The sequence below is a fragment of the Lutra lutra genome, chromosome 8 (assembly GCF_902655055.1).
Source record: "Lutra lutra chromosome 8, mLutLut1.2, whole genome shotgun sequence".
NCBI lineage: Eukaryota > Metazoa > Chordata > Mammalia > Carnivora > Mustelidae > Lutra > Lutra lutra.
In genome coordinates this window covers 17,047,154-17,074,298 of record NC_062285.1, presented here as the reverse complement: position 1 = coordinate 17,074,298, position 27,145 = coordinate 17,047,154, and the positions used below count along the sequence as shown (strand labels likewise).

Here is a 27,145-nt window from a genome sequence, read left to right as displayed (position 1 = left end):
GTTTTGGATCGTTCTTTTTTTAAAACACAGTGATTCAGACTCTTCCTGCGGAAGGTCTCAACCGAAGCAAGAAAGGATGTAAGACCGGCTTAGACTCCCTGAGGAGGCAACCTATTTTTTTCCCAATTCAATAAATGTTTATTACGTACCTACTACGCACCAGACATCTGGCTAGGCAATCGTAGGCAAGACCAGTGTACGATTTTCATAATACATATCAGTCATGTCATATTATCTTGAAAGCTAATTTCTCTTACATAATATAGAGACTATAAAATGCTATCGTTGTCATCAAAAATTTGAAAGCTGCATATGATACGGTCGTTAAGGTATAAACTACTCTATTTCTGGGGTGCTCTTCAGATGAACTCGGAGCGCAGTTACTGCCTGTTCATTGCATGACTCTGATTGCTGCCATTTCCTCTCAAAGGAAAGGCCGAGGGAAAAAAGAAGAGGAAAAAGTGAAGGAGGAAGAAGAGGTTGCAGCAGTCCCCAGACTGATCGGAGAAGGGAGCCCCGATAAAGAATGGTACCCTCCCTCCGACCCGGACTTCTGTGTTTATGTATATGAAGTGACCAAGTCAATATTCCCCATAACGAATATCAAGGAGCAGATTGAGGCTCTTGCCAAGTAAGTTGTCTCTATCTACATAGGCATTTTAAGTTTCTGAAGTAAAGTTTTTGATTTTAGTGGTTTGCATTTCTTAGCCCATTTTCAGCTAACGACACCATAATTACTGTCCCCCACTCCTGACCCTGAAGCAGAAACACAATAAATTGAAAAAATGCCCAATTTCTATTTTAGGTCCCATTTCCGCCAAGAATCAGAGCTAGGAGCTGGAAATTGCTTAAAGAAAAATGCTTTTGTCATTTTCTCCAGCTAAACCATTAAAGGCATCGTTCAATGTGATCCTGAAGAAGTTAGGAATGAATCAAAAGTTTGAAAATTAAATTACTCCAAAAATAAAAAAAAAAGAAAGAAAAAATTAAATTACTCCTTAGGTACATGGGGTGCTCATGATTTAAAGGAATCCTGTTGTGAATTCTTTGCAAACTCACAAATTATTTTCTTTTTTTGATTTTTTTAAATTGAAGTTCAGTGGATTAACATGTGGTGTATTGTTCGTTTCAGAGGTAGAGTTCAGTGATTCATCGGTCTTCTATGACACCCAGTGCTCATTGCATCACATGCCCTCCTTAATGCCCATTACCAGGTTACCCCAGCCCCACAAATTCTTTTCTGATACAAATAGCTATCACTGATTTTTTGATCAGATAGATGTCTGGTATTTTGCATTTCGCATTGCTCTCAAGTGAGGGTGTGCGCTCTCTAAGGGGTGGCTGTTCGGGCAGGCTCCACGCTCTGCGGACGCCAGGTGACGTTGCCTTCCTCATTAGAGCATTTAATGTGAGTCCACTAAGAGAAATCTGAGAACTGGACTTGGTAGCTGTAAGGGATTAGGAATCGCAGGAAGCGGAGGGTGGCCTCTGTAGCTGGCACCAACAACCCATAAGTGAGCTACTGGATCCTTCAGCAGCTGTAGTCTCCACGAGAGCCTGGATCTACTCCAAGTAGACGTGCCTTGCACTCATCAAACCTGGGTGTGACAACTGCAAGAAACACAGCCGCCAGATCATTGACTTCTCGGCAGCCAGAACTGGAAGAGAACATTTTTGGCGACAGAAGTTTTCCTGATGTCCTTGAGAAGTGATGACGTGCACAGAACTCTGAGCTCATTTCAGCATTTGTCAGATGTCCCATGCTCTGTTCCTATCAGGAACACTTTTCATCATTCCCAAATAATTGGGGTTTTTTTGTTTTTGTTTTTTTAACCTGAGCCCTTTATGCGGCGAGATCCAGAGTTTTGTCCCTGTGCCTTTGGTTCCCGGCATTAATTACAGGACATCTGGCGGAGTCCACGAGGCAGCTCTCTCCCCGCCCCTTTCTGGTTTTCGCCATTGTTCTTCTTTGCTTGATCCTATGGACAGCAAGAGGAAATTCTTTCTTAAAATTTGCAATTCTGCCTCTTCTCCAAGATGTAGGAGCCTTCAACAGAGGATTTTTGGAGGTGTGTGTATTAACTTCTGTGGGAGAGCTTCCAATAAGGAGGAAACCCCCAGGCAAAGCACACCACCCAACTTAATTAGTTTTCCTTCTGCCCCCTTCCTCTCTCCTCTCACTTCAGTGTTACATAAATGCCTCTAAAAAAAAAAACAATTTAAAAGGAAAACACTTATAGGACTTGAAAATATTTGGGAATCCAATGGGAAAATTTCCAGTGTGTTTTTATTATCCCTGTGTTCAAATTCCTTAAAAGAAGGACCATATGTTAGTATAATGCCTTGGATTTCAGATTGAAACGTTTGAAAATATTTTTCAAGAGCAAGATAGAACTTTAAGACTGCTCTGATACAAATTTAGTATGATATTGATTTATATCTTGTTGTAAATATTGAAATTAGCATTTATTTCTTCCTTTGTGTTGAATGAAATAGAACTTCAGTTTACACATGGTAGTTTGAAGACAATAGGCATAATGTTAACACACTTATAGTAAGTTTAAAAAATAAAGCAAATAATAAAAGTCAGAGGAAATATAGTTTTTGCACATACAGTTATACTCAAAGCATCCAAAGTGAGATATTAAACTTGATTAATTTGATCTCAATGTAATTGAAACAGGTATGTGGCAGAAAAAATGGGTGGTAAAGTTTCAAAAGAGAAACTACATGATTTCAGCTGGGAACTTCATATAAGTGAACTAAAATTTCAACTTAAATCCAATGTTGTACCAATTGGACTGATCAAACAAGGAATCTTCTACCATCGAGCTTTGCTCTTCAAGGTACTTAAGATGTTTTGCTTCATTTGCCAGTAGGTAAAACTGTTGGTCTTTATCATGATGGTGTGAGCCAGTGGCTAACATTTAACTGGCTAATATTAACCCTATCGTTTAGAGTTACTTCTATTTGAGATATATATGTATGTGTATATTTGCTAGACTATCAGAAGCATATTCATTAAACAGTTATCATACATCTACTATAGGCCAAGGGCTCTTCTAAGATCTGGGAATATAGAGATATGAAATTGGTAGCCCTTACACCAGCTACCTAAGGAGACTTGTGGGTTCTAAGGAGATGTCAGGGAAGGTTTCAGGGGAGGAAGTGATATGCAGCCTGAATATTAGAGGCTACATAGAAGTTCAGCAGGTAAAGAAGGAAGACAAGAGCATTCTAAACAAAGCAAACATTTTATACAAAGTAACAGGAATGAGAGTCCCTGGTCCATTGGAGGAATGCAGAGTAGTTTGTCTGGATGCAGGAAAGAGGGGGGGTTGGGTGAGGCTAACGGGCAGATCACAGAGCACCGTGGGAGTTTGCACTTGACCCTAAAATCTGTGAGAGCCAGTGAATGTGGTTAAGGGGAAAGCAGTAACATGATTTTGAAACACCATTCAGACAACAGAATGGGGAATCGATTAGGCAGGGGCAGGACCGGAGACAGAAAGACCAACTGGAAGATCCCTGGAGCAAGAACTACAGATGACCTTTACTACAGCCATAGCTGTGAGGGCGTGAAAGAAGGTGTGAGTGTACAGGGAGATTTAAGAGATAAAACTGAAAACAGTTGGTGTCTGCCTAGGTGTGGTATGAGGGGTTGCATGAGAAGAACAAAGTGATTTTCAGGTCCTGGATGGGGCAACTGGTAATGATGGCATTAGTCACTGAGATGAGGACTCTCAAAAAGGATCAGATTCAAGAAAGAAGTAGGTGGTTTTTTCCTCCATTGTCTCAAGTATCTGGACTATAACAGGAGCTGTAAAAATGGTTTTTGAACTATAGACTAAATGTAAAGATTCCTACCTCCTCCCAAATACCTACAAACCTCTTTACATCCATGTGTATCTTGTTTCCAGTTCTAAGCTAATTCAATCTCTAATCCAAATGCCAGCCTTCCCTATTTTCTTGGATTTCTTGCTTTATCGAATTTTCTCCTATCTTCAATCTTTCTCTCTATTAGCTGTTTTTCCTTGAAAATCTAAAGTCTATACTACTTAAAGAGGAAATAGAAATCTTTTCTCATCATAGCTACAACTACTCCCAAAGCTCCTATTACCGTGACCACCATCATTTTGAACTACGTGTCAAGCACTTGATAAATGCAATTGTGAAAGTCTCAGAAATGCCAAAGGTTGAAATTACTACCCTTGTTTGAAAGACAAGAAAACTGAACTCAAAGAGGGAACTTACCCAAGGTCAACCAGAAGCCCAGCTGGAGCCTGAACCCATGCCTATCTGAATCAAACCTACTACATTGCTTCTATCTGTAGATAATTCTCATTCTGGGTCAAAATTCAGAGTCATCTCAGCACCTTGTTCTTCCTCTGCTTCCTTGGTTTTTCTCCTCAGCCCACCGAAGCCTGGCCTTGGTTTCCTCTCAGAACGGACCCCAGGAATCTATCATCTGTCTTACTTGATATGTCAAAGAATTTGTCACTGGCCCTTCTTGTCCCTTGACACCACTCTCTTTAGTCTTTTGAACTCTCTTTCCCCCTCATCTCAGTCACCTTTGGAGACCTCTTTTCCTCGACCCCTCTTCAATGTGGGGGTCCCTCATGGTTCCACCCCAGACCTTCTCTTTTCTCACTTTATGTATTTCCTACAGTGCGGTCCTCCGGTCACATGGCCTTAAATATGAACTGCCAAAGGCACCCAGATTCTTTCCTCTGTCCCACAAACCTCTCCTGATTCCTGATCTGTGTGTCTGCGCACAGTGGGCTGCACCCTAGTGTCTCACAGGCACTGTATTACTGTGCTCCTGCTACCCTCACAAAATCCCATACTCTGGGGGGTTTAATCAGTAAACACTTTTTTCTCACAATTGCTGAGGCTGGGAAGTCGAAGATCAGGCTGCCAGCAGAGTCAGCATCGGGTGAGGATCCTCTTCCTGGTTTGCAATGGCCACTTCCTGCCTGTGTCCTCACATCCCAGACAGACAGGAGGCTCTGATCTCTTCCTCCTCTTACAAGAGCATTAATCCCGCAGTGGGGGCTCCATGTTCATGACCTCCTCTGAACCTGACTCCCTAAAGGATCCATCTCCCAATACCACCCAACTGGAGAATCAAGGGTTCAGCATATGTGTTTGGGGTGGAGAGGGGCACGAATATTCAGTCCATCTCATCATGCCAGAGTGAACCTATTACCCTCACACCTGCGTGGAGTCACACAATTCAATAGCCGGGTCTTGCCTACCCCTGACATTCTGACCGCCAATACCAATGATGAAATCTTATCCTTCCGCCCTCCTGCATCATTCACTCCTATGAATACTCTTCATCCTCCTATTTTCTTCCAGTTTGCTGCCTCCTCTTTGGCTTTGCTTTTCCCCCTTGGCAGCCTAGATGAATTATCCTTGGACCTTATAACTGACGCACTAACTTACCTCGCTTTCTTGACCCCATCTGTCCTCCCCACTACCTTGCCAGTCCCCCCAGGCCCAGTCGGATTGCTTGCCCTTTCCACCGTGATGCTCAGGCTTTGGAACTTGACAGTGGGGAATGCCACAGCCAAGTCAGCATCCCCAACTCACATGGAGTTGGCCTGGCCACTCTTTTCCAGCTCCTGGTCACAAGCTTTCCCTTTTCTCCTCAGCAGCTCTGCCCTACACCTGCCCATCCTTCTACTAACACTTTCATCTCTGCCTCTTTCTTGGAGTAGACGACCTTGTTTCCCACTTCACAGAGAAGATGGAGACTTTCAGCTGGGAATTCATTCCACTTAGTGGGAGGCAGGATCACCCTGAGCTTAGGAGCTCAGACTCCCGGGGACAGATTCCCTGGCTTCCACATCAGGTCACCACTTATGGTGACCTTCCTCAGGAAATTGATCTGGCCTCAGTTTTACTCTCCATAAAATGAGAAATGCTATCTAAAATGGGAAATCATTATCTGTTTTATAGAATTATTTTGATGATTTAAAGGGCCTTGACATGGAGTTAAGAGAACAATAAATATTATTTCAGAAAACATGTTTATTTTCAACTCTCTACCCCACTAGACAATGAGTGTAAGTGGATCCAAGTACCAGTTCCAAAGAGGGGAGGGGTGGCAGGCCCGGGGGTAGGGGGGCAGTTTTATACACCCAGCCAGTCCTCCGACATCAGCTAGCTCAATGCAACTCAATTTCAACACTACCTGCCTAGAGACAGTGTCAGACCCCACAGGTTATGGGCTCGGTCCTGCAACATTGTCCCATCCCCGCCACACACACTTTAGCCAACCAGTCCCAAGCCCCAGTTGTCATCTGTGCTTCTGTAGATTGGAGGTTCCCAAGAACACAGTCCCCTCAGGGCTGATTAATTTGCTAGAGGGACTCACAGAACTCAGAAACATTTGGATGACTAAATCACCAGTTTATCATAAAAGGATATAACTCAGGAATAGCCAAATGGAAGAGATGCATGGATAAAGGTATGGGGAGAAGGCTTGGAGCCTTGGTGCCCCTCTCCAGGTGCGCCACTCTCCCTGGATCTCCACATGGTCACCAGCCTGGAAGCTCTCCAAACCCTTGCCTTTTGGGTTTTCAGGGAAGCTTCATTTCATAGGCACAATTGATGAAATCATTGCCACAGGTGGCTGATTCAACCTGCAATCCCTCTCCCCTCCCCAGAGGTGGGGATGGGACTGAATGTTGTAACCCTCCAATTAAGATTGGTTCCCCTGCCAAACAGCCCCCATCCTTAAGTGCGGTCCAGAAGTCACCTCATAAACATAAAGACACTTTTCTGGTTCTCATCGCTTAGGAGATCCCAAGGATTTAGGAGTTCCATGGCAGAAATGGGACAAAGACCAAATGTGTATTTCTTATTATAAATGACGATACCACAGAACGCCATCCATTTGGATACTGTTGTATTGGAGTTGACTATCAGGCAGGCTCAGACTAGATAGGACTGAAGGCTCTAAGAGGGAAAACCATGTCTTAATCGTCTTGGTCCACCCAAAAAAGCCTACCTGGTAGTCAATACATTGTAAATAATAAACGAATCACATTACTATATACATGGATTATTAAAACCAGACAATTCTTGCCTTCTACTACTGGGAACCCTTGTTGAGTCCCCACTCTGTGCAGCATTCATAACTCTAAGCACTTGTCATGCATTCGTCTCCTTCATCTCCGCAAACACCCTGCTAGGAAGGAGGCTCTTCTGTTGTTCTCATCTCTCAGATGAAGAAATGGAAGCACAGGGAGGCTGTCATTTGCCCGAATTGGCAATAACTAGAAAGTGGCTAAGACGCTACAATGTGGCTAAGAAGTTTCCAGATTATTTTAAAGACACTTTTTAAAATAACCTCAAAATCAGGGCAAACTGAAGAGAGCACTTCCAAGGGACATAAGCCACTGCAGAGGAAGTGGCAGCAGGCAGCCCAAGAAGGACCGACCCACAGCACACGACACAGTCCCCATCACACAGAATAAATCAGCGAGGAAAAGGTCCCCACCAATTTGATCCTTCCATTCAATCCCACTGCATATCACACCCACAGAGCCGCCTAGAAACATAGAAAGATTGATAGGTGCGGTAGCGCTGAAAGCCCATGGAATAGCTTTTCTCCAATGACATTATCAATCTTGTGCTGATACAATGCAGTGTAACTGCCTGAAAAATGTCACTTCCCAGCAGGACCTACACAGAGATTTTTGAGTCTACAGGATCTCTGGGAACAAGGGAACTTATCATACTGTATTCGCTCCTATCACAACATTCCACATTTTTTTTCAGCCTCCTTCCTAAGCCCTTTTTTGCAAGAGTTGTACGTTTCACCTTCAACAAGGTGGGTTTTCTGGCTAAGGATTTTTCCCTGTCCCTCTCCCTCCCCACTTTTGGTTGCTCTTGTGTTTTCTCCTACAGGCGCTGGCTGATAAAATTGGCATTGGCTGCTCTCTGGTTCGTGGGGAGTATGGCAGAGCTTGGAATGAAATTAAGTTGATGAATGAAACTCGTAAGGGACTGATTGGGGCTCTCCCTCCCCCTGAGGTGTATATCGTTGACCTCATGTTCCATCCAGGTGGGTTGATGAAGTTAAAAAGTAAAGAAGCGGATCTTTACAGATATCTCTAAGCTACCAAAAGAACAAAAAGGGGTTCACACAAGAAATGTATTATATACACTTCCTGTGAAGTTCACCAATTGATTTTATTTCTTTAAATAAAAGTATTAGAAATGTTCTCTCTGTGTAGAAACGAGGACACTTGGATTGAACTTGGTGGTGGATCTGATTTCAGGCTCTTGGCGAGAGTTCAGTCTGGTTAGATCCTATTACGCACACTGACCCTCATGTAAAGTTTATTATTGTCAAAATTAATCCCTCCCACTATTTCCTGAGGAGCCTCTGCCCTTTGGGAACCATGTGGTAAAACACCCAGCTGCTGACCGCTGTTCCTGGGACAATACCATGGCCTCATGCCTGTCATGTCCAGAAGCTTCAGGAACACTAGGTTAAATAAATTCAATAGTATTTTATGTCTTCAGTCACTAAGACTGACTAAGTGACTAAGTCACTAAGACTATGTCTCGTCTCACTAAGTGAGAGTACTGATAGTTCGAATACCTATAGATCGATTTTAGTATTACAAATTCTAAAAATTTTTTGTTCCCACTATAAAAAATGTATTATTAAGAAAATCACTTAATATACGTCACTGAACTAAAAATCTTTCTAAAACCTAGTCCCATAAACTGTGTTTGTCTTTTGTCCTGTCTGTGTTTTACTTAAATATATACCTCCAGTTAAAAACAATTCTGATTTGCGTTTACACATTTTCATGCTGGGCCATGAAATGAGTTGTTTGCATTTGTGTAGGCTAAAAATCCTTTTTTGGAAAATTTTAGATAAGGAAAGAGAGTAAATCTTTGTGAGAAATTGTGTTCTGAGTATGGAGAGCAAAACAGGGAACAAACACACATTTAAAAGATAAATAAAAACTAGTAATATGATGACTGTCATGAAGTACATATATCCTAGCCTGACTTTAAGTCTAAAGTTTACTGTAATCATTTTACTAGGAGGTTTTTAAAAGTCAGCTTGGCTTTAGAAATGAAGGCTGAGATGATTCCGTATGAACCGATGTATAACTTCAAAGAATTTGTATTTCCTTATTTCAAAATAAAGTTCTTTATATCAAATGGTGTGGTAATTATATTTATCATGCAATTTCGTGAACTGGGGCATGGATTATAGGATGCAAACCCGTCTAAGCATTTTCAAGTCTGTTTTGATCCAGAACACATTTAAAGTGGATTACAAAGATATGTAAGATGTAACAAGATAAAAATAAATGAAAAACAGGCATAAGTGTTGGAAAGCAAGTTCAACAAGGCCAGGAATAAGCTTAGAATTCAAATGCATCCATGAAAATCCCATGCATTTGTTAGCAGTGGGTGAAAATTTGACGCTAAGCTCTCTAGCAGACAAGGCAGTGGGAAATGCTATCAGTTACATGATTTATAATAGGGTCCGCTGGCTAAAAGCACAAAGCAGTTTCTCAGGAGGAACAAAGACCAGGGGAATTCCTCTTTGGGAGCTTCATACAGATGACAAATGTAATATAGAAAATAACATTGTTGAAAAACAACCTCCTAGTAAGTCCTGAAAAGGGTTTTTGTAGGCAATGGCCTAACGGCAAGATGGAATGAAGCAAAAGTTCCCTTCGGAGCCACTGTGCTGAGGTCCGGGTAGACAATATATTTTTCAGCCTGGTACAGGCCAAGGGCCATCCTCCTCCCCTTTTCTCATCTAAGAAACATTTGTGTATAATGTCTCTCTCAGCTGGCTTCTAGGAAATTATTGTGCAGGTTTGAGTTTAAATTCTATTTTGAGACAGTTCTATGAAGTTCATCTCTTTTGTGTTACCAAAAGACAACATGTTCACGATAGCAACACAAAGTATAACGTACCTAGAAATAGATTTAATAAGGAAAACTATTTCATGAGATCTGAATAAATGAAGATACACATCATTTTCCTTGATGGAAACTCAGCAATATAAAGATTTCAGTGCTCCCCGTATTAATATATACATTTAGTATCTCATTTAGAATCCCAGCACATTGCCTTTTCTGAAACCTGACAGATAGGAAACTTTATCTGGAAGAATGAATGCATGTGCATGCCAATAATATTTGCAATAAATGAAGAGGAACTGGGTCCATCATATATCAGAACATATATTAAAAAGTGGTAAGAAATTAGCATGGAATGGGCATAAAAATAGAACAATATCAAGAGTACAGACACAGATACATATTTTATATGTACATATATATATAAAATTTAAATTAAAAATATAAAAATATATATATATTATATATATATACATATAAATAAAAATTATGTACATATAAAATATGGCTCAGTGGGTTAAATGTCTGCCTTCAGCTCAGATCACAATCCCAGGGTCCTGGGATCAAGCCCCATGTCTGGCTCCTTGTTCAGTGGGGAGCCTGCTTCTCCCACTCCTCCTGCCTGCCACTCCCCCTGCTTGGGCACATTCTGTCTCTCTCTCTCTCTCGCTCTGTCCAATGAATAAATAAAAAATATTTTAAAAAATGAAATCTTTATATATATACAGATTTATTATTGATAAATAATTCTAATTCTAATTCCCTGCCAGGAGCAGGGCACAATGATAGCCTATTTAGTAAATGACTATGAGAAAATTTTTATCTTAGCAAAGGAACATCCTCTATTTCTGACAGATAAACTAGAAGCCATAGAAGAAAATATCTGACACATTTTAGCCCTATAAAACTTTAAATTTCTGTTCAGAAAAATACCGCATAAGCAAAAATATTTCTGTTTGGCAAAAAAAAAAAAAAGGAAGCAAAACCATAGGGAGGAAAACATTTGCAGCATACATTAACAGACACCATGTCAATATCCTTAACAAACAAAGAGTTTCTATAAACCAATGAGGAAAAGACAACGCACTTGGAGAATAGCCGAAGACAACAGTATTTAAATAAGACATCTATACAGTGGCAACAAACAATCCCAGATCTCAGGAGCTTGTCTTTTATCACATTACATGTCAAACAGAGGTCGGTAGAAGGGGCTCTGCTTCACACAGTCACCCGAGGACCCAGGCCAATAGCAGCCTGGAATATAGGACCTTCTAAGCCACTGCAGTGGGAGGAGAAAAGGCCGAGGATCTTCTTCAGGAATTACCTGCTTTGGAAGGCAGCTATGCCAACCACTACACCACCAACGCAGGAATCACCTGCTTTGTGCTGACATACCATGTAATTTGGTCAGAACTAGACCCAGGAAATATTGGGTAATGTCTGGAACCAAGAAGATCTGAGTTAGAATCCTACCCTGTCACCTAAGAAGTGTGCAGCCATAGTGGCTGTGAAGTTTCCAAACAATCTAAAGTAGCTTTTGTTGTTATTCTGTCAGAAGCAAAAGCCACAGTTTCTCTTCTGGAGATCAAACCATTTCATTAAAATTAATATCTGACTTTTATTTTCTTTAGAGGTGGCGGGGGGGGAGGAAAAGAGGGAGAGGGGGAGAGAGAATCTTCAGCAGGCTCCACACCCAGCACAGAGCCCAAAGTGGTGTTCGATCCCATGACCTTGAGATCATAACCTGAGCCGAAATCAAGAGTCAGATGTTTACCCAACTGAACCACCCAGGCGCCCCTAAAATTAATATCTAACTTTTTAAAGCAGCTATGCATGGAGAAATGGACAGTTCAGTAAAATCCTTTCCCCAGGCCTCCAACTCTGGGGCTGGTATCATAACGAGGATTCAAGTCTATACTGCACTTTGAGTAGCACACATCAGACGGCAAATGCATTGTTTCCTTGTCAAAGAAGCGGCATTGTCATCAATGAGAAATACTTTTCTAGATGCTCAAAATAATATGTAAAATCGAATGAGTACTGACCTTTTCTTTTTATTGACACAGAATTCTTTTTTTTTTTAAGATTTTTTTTTTTTAATTTGACAGATAGAGATCACAGGTAGGCAGTGAGGCAGGCAGAGAGAGAGAGAGGAGGAAGCGGGCTCCCCGCTGAGCAGAGAGCCCGATGTGGGGCTCGATCCCAGGACCCTGGGATCATGACCTGAGCTGAAGGCAGAGGCTTTAACCCACTGAGCCACCCAAGCGCCCCGACACAGAAACTTGTTTCACAGCAAGATATTACCAGACTATTCCTCTGCCCAAGGAGTATCTGGGGATACAGCTTAAGGGGTTTGGGGAGATGGTACACTTTCCTTTAGAACTCTTCACAGATAGCCTGGAATATACATACTGGTGGTGATCGTTGCTTTCTTCCCCCTCTAACTCAGCCCTGCTCAGGGTAGGATCAATGGACTCTATGAGAATTATATGGAAAATATCACTGTTTGGAGGTTGATTCTTAAAACAATGCAATAGTAACAAATCACTTATCTACAGTTTAGTATTTAAAAGCACCATTCTCTCATTAAAATTACCTGAATATTGTTATATAGGTAACTGGCATAAAGCTTTGCCTGGACTTATACTCTTAAAACCATGAATGTTATTATTTTAATAATAAAAATGGACTTGACTTCAAAGGATAACCATCAAAGCATCAGGTGGGAATATATTAATATAATGAATTCAAATAAGGCTCTTGCAGAACCCAGACAGGACAAGAGATCTGTAGGATCCGCCAATAAACAACCCACAAGTCACAATTTTAAAAATAATAAGTATTGTTGGAAAGGGTAAATTCTATTGTGATTTTATGTATGAATTCTATAGGCCTTTAATATTGAGAGGCAATATAATAACAGTAATAAGGTCCAGATTTTAGAGCCAGAGCAGAAATTAAGTTGTGCATCTACCTTTTCCTACCTACCTGACCTTAACAAAAACACCCAACCTCTCTGTCCCTCAGTTTCCTCTGCTGGAAAATGGGGATACACAATAACAAATATTTTATGCCTTTGTGTGATCCTTCCATGGACCCTGTGATGTGTAGGAATTTCACAAGTAACAAGACCGAGGCTCAGAGAAGTCTACTGACTTATCAAAAAATCCCTCAGCTAATAAGTAGCAAAGTTTTAAATTTGGACCGAATTTGTCTCCAGCGGCTCTGCTCCTAAATCTATATGCCTAATAGCCCAGCTGTGGCGATGAAATAAGACCACCAGGCGAATGACAGGTGTATGATTAGGGGCAGGTAGGGACGTGTACACATGTGAGTACGTACGTGTGTGTGTGTGTGTGTGTGTGTGTGGACAAACATGGATGTGCCTGTGTTTACGGCTCTCTTTTTTATGCCCACATAATGTTCTGTTCATATCTCTTCAGCACATTTTGGGGGAATTCTTTTTTTTTTTCTTTTTTTTTTTTTAAAGATTTTATTTATTTATTTGACAGAGAGAGAGATCACAAGTAGACAGAGAGGCAGGCAGAGAGAGGGGAAGGGAAGCAGGCTCCCTGCTGAGCAGAGAGCCCGATGCGGGACTCGATCCCAGGACCCTGAGATCATGACCTGAGCCGAAGGCAGTGGCTTAACCCACTGAGCCACCCAGGCGCCCGGGGGAATTCTTTATTCTACATGAATCTGTTTATTTCTTTAGACCAGAGGTCACCAAGTGTTTTCTGGAAAAGACCAGACAGTAATTATTTTAGGCTTTGCAGACCATGGAGTCTCTGTTGCAACCATTCAGTTCTGCTATTGTCCCACACAAACCACTACCAATAATGCCTAGACAATAAAAATTTACTTACTGAAAAAGGTATGGGCCAGATTTGGCTCATGGGCCAGTCTGTCAACCCTTGCTTTCAGTGATGAGCATTTTGAGAGTATGGACATGGGAATAGTAGTACTCTACTTAGCCTCGTCTCTGAGCACCTGGATAACATTCAGGGGAGCCCCCCACCTACTGCCAGACAAAAGTCTCCCTTTATTTCTTTAGGCTCTAAGATGGACCTACTTGTTATTAATCTAACAGATGCCAAAGCACATGCCTTATTTTTCTATAAGGATGAGGACAAATTTGACCTCTCTAGAAAAGAAATTTTCCTGTCTTCTGAAGTGTGAAGGGCCTGAGATTTTACCCCAGTGGCAAGTTAACTGCCACGGTTTCATGGTTGCTGGAGTAAGACATGAGACTCCTGGGTTAGAGACAAAGGACTTTGTTACTCAGAGCACAGCAAGCAGCATGAACCAGGGCAGTGGGTTAATTCTCCTTGCTCCCAAGTGTCATGGGGACAACCCGGATAGACCCAGAAGGATGCCTATAAGTGCAGTGGATTGCATTTCAGGAGGGGGACCCTGGGCTTAGAGAGCCCAGTCTTTTATAATGGGCAGTAAGCCTACCTGCCCTTTCACCGGAGGGAGACACCATATCTTTCCAGGCTATGTGCCAATATCCTTGAAAAGATAAGCTGGAACAAAGGGAAGTTAGGAAGCCTCTGTTTATAAGAGACACAGAAACAAAGGACACTCATGGAGATTTGTCTCCCAGAAGCCTGATCAACTCTTATAGTATCAAAGTCTTTATGGAATTTCTCATCTATAAAATAGAGATAATTAACACATGGATATGAAAACCTACCCTAGCCATTGTCTCTATAATTTTCGTATATATATATATATATTTATTTTATAAAATATACATTTTTATAAAATGTTGTGTAAATACATTATATATCAGTTCAATGACTTGTGTATCAGCTCAGTGACTCATGTGTCCAAATTTTCTCTCTTGTCAAAGAAGTGATGGTGAGAAAGTATGGTAGTTATCCTCAATATCATCCACTAATCTTTTGTCTGCAAGTTCAAACCCAAATTCAGATAAGCCTCACTATCTCCCCTAAGCTTCCCCATGCCTTTCACTCTTCTTTTTTTTTTTTTTTTTTTTTAAAGATTTTATTTATTTATTTGACAGAGAGAGATCACAAGTAGACGGAGAGGCAGGCAGAGAGAGAGAGAGAGGGAAGCAGGCTTCTCGCTGCGCAGAGAGCCCGATGTGGGACTCGATCCCAGGACCCTGAGATCATGACCTGAGCCGAAGGCAGCGGCTTAACCCACTGAGCCACCCAGGCGCCCGCCTTTCACTCTTCTGATGACCTCTACAACCCCATCTTCAGCACACTTTCTGGCTTCTCCCCATATGCTTCCTGCCCGGCACTGCCATTTTCCTAACACATGTAACTATCAGGTTGAGAGCACACGTGGCCCTTGGAGTTGGAGAAACTTGGGTTTGTGTCATCCATCTGCCATTCTTAGCTGTGGGATGCTGAGCAGATGTTTTTATTTTCTTGTCTTTAAAATGATGTAATAATAGTAGTGACTTCATAAAGGTGCTCTGAGGAATAGATAAGACAGCGCATGTAATGTGCTCAGTACGGAGCTAACCCTTGTAAGCAGCTAACAATCGTTAGCTCTTATGCTTTGATCTCCAACGAGACGGAAAGCTATTTCAGGTCTGGCAAACCTCTTACTGGCAGAGAGTTGCTGGCACAAGGCTAACCTGAGCGATATTTGTTGACTGTCTTGATGCCTTGATGCCTAACTGACTTTAAAGACTGAAAGGGGATTTTCATTTTCACTTGGGTGCTTATGAGAGCAGCTGTGGGGTCAAGAAGAACACTGCCATCTCCGATTAGGTACTGGTTTCCTTCTACCTTTCAGTGCAGAAGAGATGATGACTGCACCGCCACTTTTGAATTTGTGCAATGGGGAGTGAAAAGTCAGAACCGCTCCCTCTCTTTGGAGATTTTGTCTGAAGTCATCCTCATTGCCTCTGTGCGTTCCCATGTAACCAATACCTTGCCTACCCACAGGATGCAACCTGTCGTGATTGCTTCATTGGGAAAGAGTGGAGCATTGCTTCCATGGTTTAATGATTTTGTACTGCTGCTTGGCCCAGCTTGCCTGTGATTTTGAATGATTCTTCTTGCATATTTACCTTTTCAAGTAATCTGTGTCGTGAAGACTTCTCAGGTCGCTGTTAACTTGCTAACAGCGCACAAATGCTCCATATTGGCTGAGATCTCGCCATCACCCAAATTCTGCAAAGGAGCAGGCCCTTGTAATGAGCATCTGCTTTGAGTATATTTCAGTCACGAGTGTCTGGGTCTGACCTCAGGATGATGAACTGAGAGCCATCAATTTCCTTTTCCAGCTCATAGGTATCGGCCCCCAAATCCTGCAGACAGTCCAACTCTGATTATCTTGAGAAAGTCCCAGTTTGTTTTACACAAGAACAGCTGGCATACAAATGGAATCAAGCACTTTTAAGTAGTCATTAATCATACTGATGAGAACAGCTGAAACAAAGTGTTCTCTCTAAGTACTTACATATCTGACATACAAATCAAGTGATAGTCCAATTAGTTATTTATAGGTTCCTTTCTTTGAAAAATCGTAGTGCCTATCTTTCCTCTTTGATTCTATAGTCTCTACTTTTAGAAAAAAAAAACTTTTGAAAACCCCAGATGAGTGCATTTATATTTATGCTATCAAGTCATTTATCTGCTAAATCACTGAAAGTCAATCCTACATACACAATTTTCTGTGTGATTTCGTTTATTTGTTTTCGGGGAAAATTTTTTTTAATCTCTTCTAACTTTATTAATACATATAAGAGAGAAATGCAGAAAGAGAGATCAATAGGATAGAGGCTTCCAGAATAAAAAGTGCAATTACAGAAAAAAGATGCAATTATTTATTCCTTTAAGGATTAGGATGAGAGAGAAAATTTAATTGTTTGATGAGATGAGATTTTCATTATGCAGTTATTTTCTCTAGCCAAACAAAACAATAATAAAATAAAAAATAAAAAGGAAGCTAAGAATTGCCAGAGATGGACGTCACTGCCGCCACTCAGAAGTAATAATATGGAAATCACCCTAGCTGGCTTTAAGGATCAGCACAAAATTTAGAAAAGGAAAACCCTCTCCATGCTGGGAGCCACGATTACTAGCTACACAGACATTATTGGTGAGTTAAAAACATTTATAGGATAACTCAAACGCTCCCTTCTCGCTCATGTTCTTTACTAAATGAGTACCCTGGGACTCAGGATTGCCATGTGCCACTGCTACACCAACACATTCAGAGAATATGCTCACGAATATGAAATCCCATAGAAAGCCAATGAAGAAATAAGGAAGCCTTTGGTTTCTCTATTAAATACCTACCATCTGATTCCTTTTATGCTTAGTTTTAGCTTCACCATTACATTATTGGCATAGTCCCGAAGGCCTGGGCTAGATTGGGAATGATGTCTGGCTGGGAATCTAGTCCAGAGCTATAAAGTAAATCATTCCAGGAAAGAAAGCAAGTCTTGCCTTCGGCCTGTCACTGGCCGAGCTTCAGAGCCTGGGAGAGGATGCTCAGAGAGTAGCTTCCCCGAGGACATGTTCTATTATCATTTTTCATGTACAGTTGGCATCTCAGTCAAAGACGCCATGTAGAAAGAACACAACAACCTACAGAGGTCAGCTATGAACTAGAAATTTCCACAGGCGAGGTCAGAGTGGGTCGTTAGCAAGTGTTCCAAAGTGTTCTTTTAGCTCAGGTTTCAATGTCAAAGGTTAAGTGTGGATGTTAAGACATTAATCCAAGCAGAGATTTGCAAGTAACTGTTCTTCAAAGTTTTTTGAAAAAAAGAACCAAACATTTTTTTTTTTTTTAAGTAGGCTTTACAGCCAACATGGGGCTTGAGCTCACAACCCCAAGATCATGAGTTGCATGGTCTGCCAACTGTGCCAGCCTGGCTTCCACCCCCCCCCCCCCATTTTTTTTTAATGAGTGTATTCATTCCTATAAAAAGACAATTTAAAAATATATGAAATAAATTGTCTAAGAAACTTGAGATGCATGTTGCTCTGAATGCCTTGGTTGCAAGATGCCATTGGCTTTAAAATTTTGTTACTCCAGTTCCATTGGCTGATGACCGGGTTCACACACTATTCCAAAATCTGGCAACTTGACAAAATTTTTAGCTGAAGGAATTTGAGAAATGCCAGGTACAGGAAGATCTCCCTGACTTTCCCTGCATCCCCCAAAAAAGGTCATGAGATCCTCATGTGAGAGGCGCCCTCTCTATGCCCAGAGGAAAGGAACAGCCCAACTCTGAGATTGAAGGGCTCTGAGAGGAATTTGAATGAGGAGGATTTGCTAAGTTTCCTCCAACATTACAACAATTAACTCATATCTTTGTCCTCATGTGTGTCCATGACTTGCACTTTTCATCAAACCTAGCATACAAACACACAGGTTTCGCCTTTCTGGGGGGTCTTCATTTTCTTATGAAGGCTCCTGTGTCACATAAAACTTAAGTAAATTTGCATGCTTTTCTCTTGTTATGAGAATTTTGTCCATTCAATCTACGAACTCCAGCCAGAGAACCTAAGAAGGTAGGTAGAAAAAGACCTTCTCTCCTCCCCTGCACTGAAGAGGACAGGCTTGAACTGGTTGGCCCAACTCCTTGTCTTTTTAGATTCATACCATTGAGATACTCAATCATTAAAATCCTTGGGCCTTGAGAATATTTAGACGATCAGTTCCCATTGGGCGCCAGTACCCGCTGGTATGCTACTTCTATTCTTGGGACTTGGGTATGTGGTTTCCATAGAGAGTATATTTGTACTCTCCCTTTCCAAGCAATGGAATCACGCAGTCCCCAGTCTCCTAATTACGCATGTAAATTGTGAGCACACTGTAATTAGCATAATGCCTAGAAAGGTATCTCATTATAATCTTTAAAACTTTTATGCACAGCTGTAAGCAAAATTTGAAATGACCATGGGCAAATACCATGGTGGGAGACTTGAGTCATCTTATCAGGTGAAGGCCAGGTTCATAGCCTGGGTCAGCTGCTCACTGAACGCAAGGTCTTGGGTGAGTGACTCTGGCTCTCGCTTCCTTCACCCAGAAAATGGCAGTGACAATGCTCCCTTCTCTTCGGGTTATTATGAGACTCGAACGGATGAATAAACGCAAAGCTGTTATAGATGGTGCCTGGCACAGAGAACGAATCCAGCAAATGTTCACTTAACCAAGCCCATTCACACCACGTCCCGAGCCCCAGATTTTCAGTCATGATCCACATAAAGGGGAATCTGGGGGTTGAAACAACCCATAGCCTCTTTCCATTTGATGAGGGTCGCACTGGATGTAAGAACAGTGGAGCCAGCCACCTCCCTGACCACACCAGAAACCCTCTCTCCTCTCCCCGTGGTTTGGAAGAGTGAGTTGGGGTGAAGACAGCTCAGCCCTCCCACGTTTGCATCTAAAAACACAAGACCAGGAAAATCTGCCCGAATGGTTGCTGACAGCCCTAGAAGGATGATAAAAGGCTTCTTTTTTCTTAAAAGAAAAATCACTTTTAATCACTCAGTGTCAGGAGTCAGGACTTTTTGCTGTGAAACTTCCAGAGCTCCAGCTTCCTTTGCTCCCCCTGCAGAGCCAGGCGGGAGGCGGCAAGGGCATCCGGGCCAAGCCCTTGAAACTCAAGGGCAGGGAGGACTGGGGAAGTCCAGTGTTTCCTGATCTCCAGGGCTCCAGACAACAGCTGGGCTTTCCAGGAATTCGGTGCTGCAAAGCGGGGCGCGTCCTCATGTCTGTGCTTGAGACTCCCAGCGTGCTGTGTCGGCAGGTGCGCCCCGGCAAACCCCGTGGTGGCCAAGCCTGGCTTCCCAGCCCACTTTCCATCCTCTTTTCCCAACACACCCCACCCCCACCAGCCCCCACACACCCTCAGGCTCTTCAGAGCCCGCTCTCCGGTGGCCTATCAATTCCAAAGACTTTTCTAGAATGATGAACTCTTGCGAATCTGCCATTTTAAAGATATAAACAACAGGAAGTTGAATTCATTAGTTTGTTTGTAGGAAATACATGCTTATTGCCGACAGTACAGAAAATAAGGCAAAGAAGTTTTCCAGGAACCACAGAGTACTTGTGTTTTGATGGATTTCTTTCCAGCCTCTCCATATGTACTTTTTTAAAAAACTTAATGAGGGGCCCCTGGGTGGCTCAGTGGGTTAAAAGCCTCTGCCTTCGGCTCAGGTCATGATCCCAGGGTCCTGGGATCGAGCCCCGCATCGGGCTCTCTGCTCGGCAGGGAGCCTGCTTCCTCCTCTCTCTCTCTCTCTCTCTCTCTCTCTCTCTCTGCCTGCCTCTCTGCCTCCTTGTGATCTCTGTCAAGTAAATTAAAAAAAAATTTTTTTTTAAACTTAATGACCTGCTAAGAAGCAGATTTTGTTCCTATCCAATGTGGATCACATTTATTTAGGAAGGATGCTGGGGGGTGAAGGGCTGGAACAACAGAGATCCTCCTGGCATCCGGAAGTCATGCAACGGTCAGCAGCTCCCCTCTCTGGACACGTGCCACCGTCCCTCCCCTCGCTCAAGGGAAAGCCCAGCAATAAGCCAAGTGGGGAGAAAAGAACTTGGCCATGGTACATTTCCTACCTCCTCTTCCTGGGCTTGGAGTCCCTGGACCTTTCTCAAAGGCCTTGGCTTTGTGGAATAGCAGCCACAACCCGTGACAAGCCGGGTGATAAATAGGATATTGAAGGGCAATTACCTGACACCAAATAGCTCCATAAATCAACGTGCTAGAAGCTGGTACCACAGTCAAGGGCAGCTCTCAGCAAATGCAAGCCCCGCAGCCCTGCAAGGTGAGGACGGGGAGCAGAGGCGGCCCCTTGGAGCACCATCAGAGAATAGGAGTTCTCCTAAGTGGGGAGCCACGCTGTGGCCACCACAGTCCGGGTTCGTGGAGCCTCAGGAGGAGATGTAGCTCAAACGAGGTTGGTCTCTGGCTTTGATGCCTTCCTGTTATTATCAGCTCCGTGACACCTTGTGACCTCCTCCTGCATGGCAGGTGGGTGGGTTAAAATAGTGCTTTAGGATTCTGTGGGTAATACAGCCTCATTGTAGAGAGTTTTTTAAATGTTACACAAACATATAAAGAGGCAGCTCTCACTCACAGTCCCCAAACCAGAGGTGACTAACCACTGTTAACATTTTGTCTCCTTTCTGGTGTAAAAAAAGGGCATACCCATAATCCCCGGTGCAGAAAAAGCAGTGCGTTTTCATCCTCTGCCCCCATCATCACCCATTCAAGGACAGAGCTACCCTGCTTTCCACACCACCACTGGGGGGCCAGTTCGTCTTCCCCTCATTCAAAAGACAGGGAGCTCAAATGATGGGCAACTGCTTACTTGTCAAAAGATGGTTCCAGAAGCTTCGAGCTGCCCTGATGCCTTACATGCCAAATCCTCCCTGCTCAGTCTGAATTCACACGCTACAAAGAGGTGTCCTACCATCCACAAAATCTCAACCCAGACAGGAAAAATATGCCACTACAAAAACAAACAAACAAAAAAAAAACGAAAACAAACAAACAAAACAAAAAAGCAATAAGGAAAACAAAACAAAAAAACTTGGAAATCTGGTACACATTTTCAGCCTCCAAGCAGAACCATTTGCCCAAGAGCATGGCTACCATCGTCCTGAATGTCACCAGGGAAAACCTTCACAGACTTCTCTCCAGTGGGGCTCCTTCTTGGGAGGGAAGACCGAACAAAGGCTTGATTCCCTCACTCCTATGGGAGTCATTCTTAGAAATAATAAATGAAGTCAGATTGCGAGACTTAATAAAGTCCTCTAATACAGTTATTTTGCAGATAATGACTGAAGCTTTCTTTAAAGCCCCTTTGCAACATTTTAAATTCATACAAAGCAGGAATTGCTTTAAACGAACAGTCCTTGATTCCTCGTCCTCCAGCCAGCAGATGCAGCCCAGGACAGGGCGCAGATATTGGTTTTTTTTACTTGCTGTGGGGATATAGCTCATCTCTCATAAGGCTCCTTATCAATTACGTCCTACATGGAATTTGCCAGAAGCGTGTCTAAATGAAAAACACACCTTCTAGGGCCCTCTAACAAAATCAGTTCCTCAGCAGGAGAGTGAAAGCTTGTCTAGATCTTGCATTGAAATGCACATTTGCATGCTAATTACCCAGAAAGCTCCTCTAATTCGCTGAGGTGTTATGGAAATGCTAAATCAGAATTCTAGGAGCCCAGCAAGTGAGTGGCTTAGATGGAAACAACTGGAATACAATTTATGTTTAAAGTCATTTCTAGAATCCACTTGAGCTGGCTTAGCTGTGTCCAGATTAACCAGAGAATGCTTTCTTGAAGTCCCTCGGACTGCGGATGGGAGCAAACGGATCGCCTTTTTTTTTTTTTCTGTGCCATTTACAGCTGAAGGATGCCTTTTCTCACAGGTTCGAAAGTGTGTGTGCCTGAATAGAGAAAATACAAACATCAGAACTCCCAGACTCAATCTCAGCTCCCAAAGTTCCTAAAATGCGTTGTTTGCAAATAGGGTTATAATTGAAAAGAATTATTTCCCGATTGAATAAAATGAGGCTGCATCTATTCAGCAAAATCAGTCTGTGAATACAATTTGAAAACTGCTTTCTGCCACTGGAAACAACAAAGTATTCATACATATAAATGAAAAGCAAAAAGCTTTTTGGCTTTCTTAATGCTCTCCACTCTCCTTGGCTGCGGTACGTGGGAAACATTTTTCCCTTTCCCTTTGCAGAAAGATGCTCTGTTTCTTCTAGTTGGCCATTTTTCTCTTCTGCTTCTGAAAGGGTTTGAAGCCCCAAGAATGCCATGTAGAAATGGACATTTTTCTGGGTCTCCACTGTTCTAAGTCTTCGGTGGTGGTTTATGCTCAGGTTTCTTTTCCCACTTGCGCTGACCTTTCTCCTGAGTGTTCTCTAACATACCAGTGGTCAGTGGTTCTGTGCACCTCCGACCAGCTTTCCCCCATTACCAAAAACTCCTGAAGGGCAGGACCATTGTGTCTGCCTTCTTATCCCCATTGAGTCCAGACCAGCCCTATCCCAGCCCCTCGAGCAGCCTGGATGTTGTCCTCTTAGTTCAAAATCACTCTTTCAAAACTGTTTGCATTTTTAAATCTTGGATTAAAATAGACCCAGAAGACTTGTTCTCCTTTTTGAACTGTTCTACAGACAGTAGCATTGAACCCCCAGAACCAAGGATCCTGAGTGTTCAGTGGGGACAGAGATGTAACGAAGAGGGAGGGGCTAGAAGCATGCGTTGCAGACAATGTGATAGGTGTCTATGCTGAGAAATTTACTTAGCACATTCCGAACACTAGTCAATAGTACCCAGGGTTATTAAAACTTCTTTCTGTGCAAAATGGCGGGATTGTGAAAAATCCAAGAAATATTCCAGCAGAACTCTTTTCCTGGGAAACATCAGTTAATGGCAGCTCTTTTCAAGGAGACATAGATGGTGGACTCAGAAGTAGTTTCTCCCCATCTCATGTAATCCAAGATACCGAACTCCACTGCAAATCCTACATGATCCTCCCCTCCTCTATCATTTAATTTATTTGTAAAGTCACTATGAAGAACCCATTATCTGATAATTGTACTAAAAAATCACCTAAAAGGACTTTCACTATCCTAGATAATGGATTATTTATTTGTTCCCACTGACTAAGATTCTCTCCTTGACCAAACTTTACGCAGTCTCCTCTGAGGTTCCTTTTCAACTAGGTCTCATCCTCGGACCTTGTCGTGGACCTGCCTCGTCCAGTTGTAGCAGAAATCCTGCCAAGTCAGTTTGGTAAGAATTCCCCCACCTTTACTATCTTGCCTCCAACGAGCATCCTGTTGTATGGGTTTAGCAAGAATCTCTTGTTAAAAACAAGACAACAGGTCCAAAATGGAGTTGCTTGTGCTAAGACCCAGGTCATCAAACCAAGACTTAACTACAGTTTTGGCTTTCCTGGAAATGGAATCTGAAACCAATCAGGAATTTCCTGACCAGCCCCAGTTGGGCAATCTGCCTGATAGATCCTTGTCATCCCCTGTAAGGAAAGTGACCTTGCAGTAACCACGTGCTTTTTTGCCTGGAACAACTTCCTTGTTCCTGCTCCCGTCTCCTTGGAGCTTCTTTCTGTCTGCTAGATTGGATGCTAGGTGATTCATGAATCATTGTGTAAAGCCAAAAAGACCCTTAAAATGTACTCAGTTGAATTTTGCTTTTTACCAACCCCCACCGTTGATGTCTCCACTTAGTGATTTTTTCATTGACCCTCCACTCTGCTCCTGGGCTATAAATTCCTAGCTGTCTTCTTCTTCCTCCTCCTCTTCTTCTTCTTCTTCCTCCTCCTCCTCCTCTTCTTCTTCTTCTTCTTCTTCTTCTTCTTCTTCTTCTTCTTCTTCTTCTTCTTCTTTTTAAGATTGATTTATTTTAGAGAGAGAGAAAGCATGAGCAGGAAGGGCAGAGGGAGAGGAGAGAGAAACTCAGGAGACTCTGACCTAACTGTGGAGCCTGACATGGGGCTCGATCTCATGACCCTGAGATCAGGACCTGAGCCAAAACCAAGACTTGGGCTCTTAACTGACTGTGCCACCCAGGAGTCCCAATCCCTAGGTGTCTTTATTGCATTTGGAATTAAGCCTGATTTCTCTCCCCTACAGCAATAGGCAATACAGCAATGCCTATTGCAATAGTCCTCAATACAGCCTTCCTTATCCTTCTAACAAATGTCAGAATATTTTTTTCCTGGCACCCCAAAAAACCCACTACTTAAAACTTATTTAGAGCTTACCTATATGAATTGTCCACTGATTATTTTATTTTTACTTTTTCTTTCTTTTTTTAAAAAAAAGATTTTATTTAATCATTTGAGAGAAAGAGAATGCAGGCAGTGGAGGGAGAGGGAGAAGCAGGCTCCCTACTGAGCAGGGAGCCCGACATGGGACTCGATCCCAAGACCCTGGGATAGCAGCCTGAGCCCAAGGCAGACACTGAACCAACTGAGCCACCGAGGCATCCCTGTTTTCACTTTTTCTGAAAGAACTTTTGTGTATTATCTTCCCTTTGCACAAATACCACCATTAAAGATGGAAAAGACAAGTCATAGCGTGTTTAAGGCAGCCAAAGCATCCCGGAGAAAATGTGTATTTCAAATCTACAGTTAATAAAACAAAAGCGGCTGCCCTAGACTCAGTAATATTCTCAAAATAGTGATTTAAAGCTTAAAGAATTCCTAGAGACCCTCTTGTTCAACCTTCTTATTTTACAGCAGGGAAAAACTGAGACCCAGAGAAACCAAGTGATTGGCTCAGGGTTCTTAATCAGTTCCTGGCAACACTAGTTCTGAATACAGATCTCTGTACTCCCAGGGAATTTGTCTTTCTACTCCAGAAGGAGGTATAAAATGGGACCAACTCGATCCTCAAAAGCAAAGAAAGTGACTTTTTTTCCGTGGCCTCCACTAGAGCCTGTCTCCACCTCCCTAGACCCCTCCCCCAAGAGTTAGCACAGCCCTGGGTGCCAAGGGAGTGTGGAATGCATCGTGAGTACAGGGGTGAGTGCTGGGGCCAAGTGCAAGGGTGAGGTTCTGGGTTAAGTGTGATAGAGGATAAAAGGGCTGGACAGGACCGGGGCTTTCTGGTTGATCAAGCACTGCCACACGGGGGGCCACGGGATGGCCACAGAGACCTGGGGGACAGCAGGTGCTGCTTGCCCACACACACCCAGGAGAAGCCATGTTGGGGAGGCTGTCACCTGCCCTGTTTTTAGGTAATCACTGGTGCCAGGAGCACACCAGGAATCTAGAGGCAGCCCCGAACTCCAAACCAGTTGCTCCTTCCTCTGTCCCATGCCTCTGCCACTCGTGGTAATTCCAAACAGATGGTAGAGGACGAAGGGCAGGGCAAGGAGGAAGAGAGGAAGAAAAGGAAGTCAGATTTTTGGCTCTGTGCATACATACACATTTCTACATCTTTTTTCTAGGACGATTCATGGCAAACCCTCTTTATTTCATCACAGGTACAGTTAAAAAAATAATTCCTAGTGATCATAGACTCCTGGTATTATGTTCACATTATAGATTTTCCCAAAGAGGTCAAATAATTCAGAAATCATGGCAGCCGACTCCTGGCCCTCAGCAGTAACCCCAGCACCCGACCTCGTCCTGGGACCCCTCCTCCTCTTTGCAACTTTGTGGGAATTCTCCCACAGTCTGGCCAAATCAGACACTGGCTAAGGAGCTCTCCTGACGTGGGGAGAGAGAGCAATTCCTCTCGGCCTGGAGTGTGTAAAACATGAACAACGTAGCATAGAGCAGCTCTTAAATCATTTATATTTTCCCTTTTATGAAGCCATTGCAAATTAGCTATTTTTTGCATTTGTAATTAGAGGCTGGAGCAGATGGGGAGGCCGTAGTTCAGGGAGATAAATTTGCAGGCGTGCTGTGGCTGCTCAGTGTCCCTCGCTGTAAGTCATCCAAATGCCTCCCGGGAAGCCAAGGCACCAGGACCGGGGCCTTGTTCACACCCCCACCTCCAGCAACCTTTTACCCATTTGGGAAGACTCCTGCTTGCCATTTAAAACTCCTTCCTAATTACCGAGGGGGGAAGGAAGCCTCAAGAGTAGAAACTACATTTCCCACAAATCCCTTCGGCCCTCAACGCTCTTGGGAACAAATCGGGAGAACTCTACCCAAGACACTTGAACCCTGGGCTTGGGTTTGAAAGTCACAAAACACTATGTTTTCAAACTAAATCTGATCCTAAGTCCAGCAGTACTGCGTATGTAGGGAAGTAAGGAGTTCTGCTAATCATCAAACATCTCATTTTGCCTGCAAAACTATTTCCGAAGAAATAACTGACAAATGGGTCGTGAGCTCCCAGCAGGATGTCCACCACTTGCTTAACAAATACTTGGGGAAGGTGCCTGACTGGGGAGAATAAAATATACAGGAGCTGAGAAGTCATTTGGTTGTATGAGGCTCTTCCTGGAGAATCCAACCAGCCCCTGGGATTCTTCCCCGTCGGGCGGAGCCTCTGGGCCCTGCAGGCGGCTGAGCTGGGACACGGAAGCAGGGCATGCTGTGCCTGGAAGGTTCCAGGTCTTGTTGCCCCAGCCAGCCTGTATGATGGACACCCTCCACTTTCCCAGAGCATCTCCACTGCTGTGAGAGCACACCCAGCTGCAACCAAGACGTTGGAAGGCCTCAAAAAAAGAAAAAGAAAAAAAAAAAAAAAAAAAAAAGGAAAGAAAGAAAGATAAACTTGCC

General features: G+C 43.0%; 1 protein-coding gene across 6 annotated transcripts in view; it reads left to right on the top strand.

Moving 5' to 3' along the window:
- ARMC3 (armadillo repeat containing 3) overlaps positions 1-9,182 on the top strand; it is a 92,105-nt gene extending 82,923 nt beyond the window's left edge. For 3 of the 6 annotated variants that reach the window (XM_047743178.1, XM_047743174.1, XM_047743175.1), the window contains 3 exons: positions 431-631; positions 2,684-2,846; positions 7,921-9,182. In XM_047743178.1, coding sequence (XP_047599134.1) covers positions 431-631; positions 2,684-2,846; positions 7,921-8,130 — 574 coding nt within the window. In that variant the 3' untranslated portion in view covers positions 8,131-9,182. Of the gene's footprint in view, positions 1-430; positions 632-805; positions 2,262-2,683; positions 2,847-3,646; positions 4,013-7,920 lie in introns of those variants that run through there. The other 3 variants (XM_047743176.1, XM_047743177.1, XM_047743179.1) reach the window with 3 other exon arrangements.
- The last annotated feature ends 17,963 nt before the right edge of the window (positions 9,183-27,145 follow it).